General features: G+C 44.2%; 1 protein-coding gene across 1 annotated transcript; it reads left to right on the top strand.

Moving 5' to 3' along the window:
• Positions 1-306: 306 nt before the first annotated feature.
• Positions 307-1,989, top strand: LOC123756233 (hepatitis A virus cellular receptor 1-like). Its single transcript, XM_069336690.1, has 2 exons — positions 307-361; positions 1,631-1,989. The coding sequence occupies exons 1-2, from the start codon at positions 307-309 to the stop codon at positions 1,987-1,989; spliced, it is 414 nt and encodes a 137-aa protein (XP_069192791.1).
• The last annotated feature ends 6,851 nt before the right edge of the window (positions 1,990-8,840 follow it).

Genomic DNA, 8,840 nt, shown 5'->3' with positions numbered 1-8,840 from the left:
CTCTACAACCACTTGGACGGTCGGGGATTGAACGCCGTCCTGCATGAAGCTCACTCTACCGTCCAGCCTAAGTGGTTGGGCTCACAACACCAGAAATTATCGTCAGACTTGAGCCGAGTTCCAAAAAAAATATTTATTTTACTAATTGTAAACTGATAATCATGTCAATAGACCATTTTAAAAGGAAGATTATAAACTCAAACGTTATAATTGATTGGTCGAGTTTCATCATTTATTATTATCTAATGTCAACAATGTTATGTTTTGCGCCAGAAGCAATGGAAAATTTGTAGCCCGATAAGAGTCATGGGAAGAGAGATGTCGCCTTCAGGTGTCCAGTCTCATCTTCACGACGTCAAACGTAAGGAAAGGTGTCACTTTCAAGTGTTCACTCTCCTCTTCACGACGTCAAACGTGAGGAAAGGTGTCACTTTCCAGTGTTCACTCTCATCTTCACGACGTCAAACGTAAGGAAAGGTGTCACTTTCCAGTGTCCAGTCTCATCTTCACGACGTCAAACGTAAGGAAAGGTGTCACTTTCCAGTGTTCACTCTCCTCTTCACGACGTCAAACGTGAGGAAAGGTGTCACTTTTCAGTGTTCACTCTCATCTTCACGACGTCAAACGTAAGGAAAGGTGTCACTTTCCAGTGTCCAGTCTCATCTTCACGACGTCAAACGTAAGGAAAGGTGTCACTTTCCAGTGTTCACTCTCCTCTTCACGACGTCAAACGTGAGGAAAGGTGTCACTTTCCAGTGTCCAGTCTCCTCTTCACGACGTCAAACGTAAGGAAAGGTGTCACTTTCCAGTATTCACTCTCATCTTCACGACGTCAATCGTAAGGAAAAGTGTCACTTTCCAGTGTCTAGTCTCCTCTTCACGACGTCAAACGTAAGGAAAGGTGTCACTTTCCAGTATTCACTCTCATCTTCACGACGTCAAACGTAAGGAAAGGTGTCACTTTCCAGTGTTCACTCTCATCTTCACGACGTCAAACGTGAGGAAAGGTGTCACTTTCCAGTGTTCCCTCTCCTCTTCACGACGTCAAACGTAAGGAAAGGTGTCACTTTCCAGTGTTCACTCTCATCTTCACGACGTCAAACGTAAGGAAAGGTGTCACTTTCCAGTGTTCGCTCTCATCTTCACGACGTCAAACGTGAGGAAAGGTGTCACTTTCCAGTGTTCCCTCTCCTCTTCACGACGTCAAACGTGAGGAAAGGTGTCACTTTCCAGTGTTCACTCTCCTCGTCACGACGTCAAACGTGAGGAAAGGTGTCACTTTCCAGTATTCACTCTCATCTTCACAACGTCAAACGTGAGGAAAGGTGTCACTTTCCAGTGTTCCCTCTCCTCTTCACGACGTCAAACGTGAGGAAAGGTGTCACTTTCCAGTGTTCACTCTCCTCGTCACGACGTCAAACGTGAGGAAAGGTGTCACTTTCCAGTATTCACTCTCATCTTCACAACGTCAAACGTAAGGAAAGGTGTCACTTTCCAGTGTCCAGTCTCCTCTACACGACGTCCAAAGTAGTTGAAACACTTTTGCAGGACATCCGAAAACTGATTACGCTTAGTTTCACATCTCGGGAGCTTCAGTTTGCTAAGCTTTAAAACTTTGCGTCTCTACTAGTTGTTGCGTCTCTACCAATTGTTGCGTCTCTACCAAATGTTGCGTCCCTACCAATTGTTGCGTCCCTACCAATTGTTGCGTCTCTACCAATTGTTGCGTCTCTACCAATTGTTGCGTCCCTACCAATTGTTGCGTCCCTACCAATTGTTGCGTCTCTACCAATTGTTGCGTCCCTACCAATTGTTGCGTCTCTACCAATTGTTGCGTCTCTACCAATTGTTGCGTCCCTACCAATTGTTGCGTCCCTACCAATTGTTGCGTCCCTACCAATTGTTGCGTCTCTACCAATTGTTGCGTCTCTACCAAATAATGACACAACCTTACCCACAAACACCTTTAAATATGTTATTCTTCAGTGAACAAAGGACACCTTATAGAGGAAGATCTGAGCATAACTGTTTATGACGTGGAATTGACATGAATCATAAATCTGTTTTTGTATTTTATTTTAATATAAACAAGAGTTCTTACATTCTTGTACAGCCATTATCATGCGTAGCGTTTCGGGCAAGTCCTTAATCCTATGTTCCGTGGAATACGACCCGCCAAATCGTTTAACAACCAGGTACCCATTTTACTGTTGGATAAACAGAGGCTACAGTTAAGGATTGACGCCCAGTAAGTCCCCGGCCAGGATACGAACCCTGGATAAACAGTAGACGAGTGTCTTAACCACTACACCACGGGGACCTAATTTTTTAGCAGTCGCAGTTTTCAGTTCAGTAGTTCACTTTTAGCAGCAAACTGAAACTAAAGGTAATCAGTTTTCGGTTGTCCTGCAAAAGTATTTCAACTACTTTGGACGTCGTGTAGAGGAGACTGGAGACTGGAAAGTGAGATCTTTCCTTACGTTAGACGTCGTGAAGAGGAGAGTGGACTGATATATTTTCGAATATAAGATGGTTCGAAAAGAGCTGAGACATGTTTAGAACCGAAAACTATATGTACGGGCAGCATAAAACATCCAGTGTGACATTGTAATTGCCGGAATTAGGATAGGATATCGATATCTTTGGCAGGTGGCTGCAGGTAATGAATCCCTCAGTGTTGAACATTTCAACTGTAAACTAGGTGAACAAGAGCTGGGACATACTCTCGAACACTATATCTGTGATTATCCTGTTATCAGTGACTTCAGACCAAATGGAATGAGGTACTTCAAGCTCTGTAATTACTTCATATACTCACGAATATTGGAAGATATTCGTGTGCTGTACCCAGATTTTGCCAGTGGAGCCTTGCATTTCATGTGCTCTCATGATTCTATGTATTACTAACTATCCTGTGAGATGGGGATATTAGATGAACTTATAGCTAGTTTTTTTATCTGAACTTTGTAATCTTTCATTATTTAATGAAACACAGCGTATTATAGGGTAGGGTAGGAGCACATTGCTGTGTATACCTAAGTTTATTAATAATAATAAAAAAGATGTTTCAATTAGGTTCATCAACGCATCTATGGTGGGTGTCAGTGAGGGGCAATTGTGGTGTGGTCGTGAACAGTGACAACATTCGTCTCCAACACTTACCTAGAAGTCTTCCCAACACTGGCTATGGTCCACGTCTCCCAACACTGGCTACGGGTCTGGTGTTACACCACAGAAACACACCGCAATGGACCACACCATCCTGGTCAATTTCGCAATAGAACATTATCGACCAAACGGGTTCCCCTAAGAGTCTTATATTGAGTAATTCCTCTCACACAGAGAGCCATAGCCGGCAAGTAACATAAACACCCGACGGTATTATTACTTTCTTACAAAGTAGCACCTAAGTAACACTAGTTAAAATAACGCTGTAGTTACGTATTGTGTTTGCTGGGAGGCAATGTATATGATGTTGAAGGAGGATACATGATACATGAGCTGTGTGTTGGAAGTGGGAGTGATCCAGACTATCCCTTGGGTCTGGTGACGGCGTAGAACTCATCGTCATATTCATTGTCACTCATTACTATTTAATTATGTATGCTTTGTGCTCTTTGTAATTAATAGGATATTGCCTATGTGGCAGGGTGTGGCAGGGGGACGGTCTTAGTGGCAGGGGGACGGTCTTAGTGGCAGGGTGTGGCAGGGTGTGGCAGGGGGACGGTCTTAGTGGCAGGGGGACGGTCTTAGTGGCAGGGTGTGGCAGGGGGACGGTCTTAGTGGCAGGGGGACGGTTTTAGTGGCAGGGTGTGGCAAGGTGTGGCAGGGGGACGGTCTTAGTGGCAGGGTGTGGCAAGGGGACGGTCTTAGTGGCAGGGTGTGGCAGGGGGACGGTCTTAGTGGCAGGGTGTGGCAGGGGGACGGTCTTAGTGGCAGGGGAACGGTCTTAGTGGCAGGGTGTGGCAGGGGGACGGTCTTAGTGGCAGGGTGTGGCAGGGGGACGGTCTTAGTGGCAGGGGGACGGTCTTAGTGGCAGGGTGTGGCAGGGTGTGGCAGGGGGACGGTCTTAGTGGCAGGGGGACGGTCTTAGTGGCAGGGTGTGGCAGGGGGACGGTCTTAGTGGCAGGGTGTGGCAGGGGACGGTCTTAGTGGCAGGGTGTGGCAGGGGGACGGTCTTAGTGGCAGGGGGACGGTCTTAGTGGCAGGGTGTGGCAGGGGGATAATCTTTGTGACAGGGTGTGGCAGGGGGATAGTCTTTGTGACAGGGTGTGGCAGGGGGATGGGTTTCTAACCTAACCTACCTCACCCCTTCTTGATGTTTCAATCTCCTTGACAAATCTATCAATTCCTCTCTGCAGTTTGAACAGTTTCATTTCAACTTCTTATTCTCTCTCTTCCAGTGAGGTGAATGCGGGTTCCCTCAGTAACTCTCTTCAGTTTAATCAACCGCTTTCAATTCGTAACTTTTATCAGATTGAAAGCGACTGATGCCCAATCATCTGCCCATCTGTGTGTTTATTGGCCGCCAAGCACATATGTTTCCGCCTATAGGCGTCATTCATTTCGCCATTAGGCTTCGTGGTTAACTCTCCTCGGGTATGCCAAGGCGCATCCAATCCCTCTATCGTCGACGCCCCTAACTAACTCCACAACAACGATATCCGAACCCTTGGCTCATGTTAACTCGAGCAGAGCTGATTTTGAAAAGGGAATTGACAACACGTCCAGGAACTTAACCCCGGGGTTGCTATGTAGTCATGATGACTACATAGTGACTACTACGTTTTCCCCTGACAATTCCCTCCCTCAGCCCCGGGGTCTGACTCTTGGAATCCCATATTTAAAAATAAATGTAAAGTACCAGTAGGCTCAGTGTAACATAGACAATAAATATCTTGGATATAGGAGAGATACCAGAAACACGTGAGGTAAGGTAAGGCAATTATGGCAATTATATCTATCACATACTCATTTGTGATAGATATATGGCTCAGTAGATATAGATTCAGTAGATGTAGCTCACCTGCAACAGGGAGATAGCAAAGCACTGGCTAAAAGCTTTAGACCGCACTAAAATAACACATAAAGTTTTTCAAAGAGTGAGAAAGTGAGGAGAACTATCAGGGGAAAGCTCGAAACCTTTACGACTATATAGCACTTGGAAGTGGTCAGGATAAGTTACGGGCTATTCATGCCCGTGCAACTCTTGGGTGGCCTAATATTCATCAATTACTCAATCAGGATAAGGATTTGGGAGTGAACGGGGTAAAGGAATGGTGCCCAACCATTTGGACGGTCGGGAATTGAACGCCGACTTGAATGAAGCGATACCGTCGCTCTTCCGTCCACCCCAAGTAGTTGGATGCCATGGGAACAACCAGAGAGCATTGTATGAACGTCAGAGATCCAATGCTATTCAGTCCCCTCCCAGCAGGCAAAAGAAGTATTGTTAGAATATAATTTGTCTTCAAGAAAAAAAATAGATATTCCTGCTTGAAGTGCCGGACTGTTACACCACTTGATAATGGCCCAGGACGGACAGTTTCTGGTGTGTGGTCTGGTCACCAAACGTTCCTCCCTCATACAATGTCAATATAAACGTTCCTCCCTCATACAATGTCAATATAAACGTTCCTCCCTCATACAATGTCAATATAAACGTTCCTCCCTCATACAATGTCAATATAAACGTTCCTCCCTCATACAATGTCAATATAAACGTTCCTCCCTCATACAATGTCAATATAAACGTTCCTCCCTCATACAATGTCAATATAAACGTTCCTCCCTCATACAATGTCAATATAAACGTTCCTCCCTCATACAATGTCAATATAAACGTTCCTCCCTCATACAATGTCAATATAAACGTTCCTCCCTCATACAATGTCAATAGTAACGTTCCTCCCTCATACAATGTCAATAGTAACGTTCCTCCCTCATACAATGTCAATATAAACGTTCCTCCCTCATACAATGTCAATATAAACGTTCCTCCCTCATACAATGTCAATAGTAACGTTCCTCCCTCATACAATGTCAATATAAACGTTCCTCCCTCATACAATGTCAATATAAACGTTCCTCCCTCATACAATGTCAATATAAACGTTCCTCCCTCATACAATGTCAATATAAACGTTCCTCCCTCATACAATGTCAATATAAACGTTCCTCCCTCATACAATGTCAATATAAACGTTCCTCCCTCATACAATGTCAATATAAACGTTCCTCCCTCATACAATGTCAATATAAACGTTCCTCCCTCATACAATGTCAATAGTAACGTTCCTCCCTCATACAATGTCAATAGTAACGTTCCTCCCTCATACAATGTCAATATAAACGTTCCTCCCTCATACAATGTCAATATAAACGTTCCTCCCTCATACAATGTCAATATAAACGTTCCTCCCTCATACAATGTCAATATAAACGTTCCTCCCTCATACAATGTCAATAGTAACGTTCCTCCCTCATACAATGTCAATATAAACGTTCCTCCCTCATACAATGTCAATATAAACGTTCCTCCCTCATACAATGTCAATAGTAACGTTCCTCCCTCATACAATGTCAATATAAACGTTCCTCCCTCATACAATGTCAATATAAACGTTCCTCCCTCATACAATGTCAATATAAACGTTCCTCCCTCATACAATGTCAATAGTAACGTTCCTCCCTCATACAATGTCAATAGTAACGTTCCTCCCTCATACAATGTCAATATAAACGTTCCTCCCTCATACAATGTCAATATAAACGTTCCTCCCTCATACAATGTCAATATAAACGTTCCTCCCTCATACAATGTCAATATAAACGTTCCTCCCTCATACAATGTCAATATAAACGTTCCTCCCTCATACAATGTCAATAGTAACGTTCCTCCCTCATACAATGTCAATATAAACGTTCCTCCCTCATACAATGTCAATATAAACGTTCCTCCCTCATACAATGTCAATAGTAACGTTCCTCCCTCATAAAATGTCAATATAAACGTTCCTCCGTCATACAATGTCAATATAAACGTTCCTCCGTCATACAATGTCAATATAAACGTTCCTCCCTCATACAATGTCAATATAAACGTTCCTCCCTCATACAATGTCAATATAAACGTTCCTCCCTCAAACAATGTCAATAGTTATTAAATCTCACCAATAGTTGTTGGATCTTCGTAGCACGAAATATTGTGGAGATAATTTTGACTAGCAGGAAGGCAGCTTCAGTCTTGCTGCGATGATGGTAATACAGTGACAAGTTTACCAATATGTTACAATGGGCTGAAACTATCCCGGAAATCTAACACAAAACTCAATACGACGACAGCAGTGGTTCCCAGATATCGGAAAATACTATCAGGGTTCGACAAGGCATAAAAGTTGCCACAGTCCAGCAAATGTTGGAACAGGAAGCAGCAGTATAATTCTCCGCCATTCAGACGCTCGCTATCAGAGTGAATAGTTACTAATGCAACCCATCAGGAACGGTGGAACGATTCCTCCCTGCCAGTACACAAGCCGTCTGAGACATTTTCTGGGTGATTTCCGCAGACCCTAAATCTGGCGTCTTGCTGGAGATGTCAGCAGCATCCCTTCATGCTGTACACATTAGAGACTCCATGATGAAGCTGTCAGCAGCATCCCTTCATGCTGTACACATTAGAGACTCCATGATGAAGCTGTCAGCAGCATCCCTTCATGTTGTACACATTAGAGACTCCATGCTGGAGATGACAGCAGCATCCCTTCATGCTGTACACATTAGAGACTCCATGATGAAGCTGTCAGCAGCATCCCTTCATGCTGTACACATTAGAGACTCCATGCTGGAGATGACAGCAGCATCCCTTCATGTTGTACACATTAGAGACTCTCCATGCTGGAGACGTCAGCAGCATCCCTTTATGCTGTACACATTAGAGTCTCTCCATGCTGGAGATGACAGCAGCATCCCTTCATGCTGTACACATTAGAGACTCTCCATGCTGGAGATGTCAGCAGCATCCCTTCATGCTGTACAGAGAGTACATCCCTTGTACTGTACATCCCTGTAGAGCTGTACATCCCTTCATGCTGTACATCCCTTCATGCTGAGACAGAGTAGAGTCTCTCCATGCTGGAGACGTCAGCAGCATCCCATCATGCTGTACACATTAGAGACTCTCCATGCTGGAGATGTCAGCAGCATCCCTTCATGCTGTACACATTAGAGACTCTCCATACTGGAGACGTCAGCAGCATCCCTTCATGCTGTACACATTAGAGACTCTCCATGCTGGAGACGTCAGCAGCATCCCTTCATGCTGTACACATTAGAGACTCTCCATACTGGAGATGTCAGCAGCATCCCTTCATTCAGTATTCATCGATAGATAATTATCAGGATGAAGTACTAAATTTTTACAACTATACCCCACATGCATAGAATGAAAATAATAATTTTGGATTGGACGAAGTAAATTAAGTAATGGTGCCCAACCACTTGGAAGGTCGGGGATTGAACGCCGCCCTGCAAGAAGCGATACAGTCGCTCTTCCGTCCGGCTCAAGTTGTTGGACTGAACACATAACAGCCTCTCGCATCATGCTGGTGATATCGGCCTGGGAGCGTGAGATTGCAGGATAGTTAAAGTGGAAATATGAATGGGTTTGAATGCAGTTTAATGTATTCTCATATCATGCTGTCCACTCCTAATGGTCTTCGGATATTCTGCAGTTCAATATTTTTTTGTGGTTTATGTTTCCATATCTGCTTCTTCCACCCCCTTCATGTGACGCTTTGCCATGTCTTTATTGTCCTTCCTGACGACCGGTCGCAAGGGAG

Source organism: Procambarus clarkii, chromosome 36 (assembly GCF_040958095.1).
Source record: "Procambarus clarkii isolate CNS0578487 chromosome 36, FALCON_Pclarkii_2.0, whole genome shotgun sequence".
NCBI classification, from domain to species: Eukaryota; Metazoa; Arthropoda; class Malacostraca; order Decapoda; family Cambaridae; genus Procambarus; species Procambarus clarkii.
The sequence above is the reverse complement of the archived record's forward strand: the minus strand, read 5'-3'. Positions and strand labels throughout refer to the sequence as shown.

Excerpts from the sequence above, each read along its gene's own strand:
- LOC123756233 (XM_069336690.1), top strand. The coding sequence starts at position 307 with ATGGGAAGAGAGATGTCGCCTTCAGGTGTCCAGTCTCATCTTCACGAC. Across the intron at positions 362-1,630 it reads TCATCTTCACGACGTCAAAC|TTGTTGCGTCTCTACCAATT; the intron begins GTAAGGAAAGGT and ends CGTCTCTACTAG.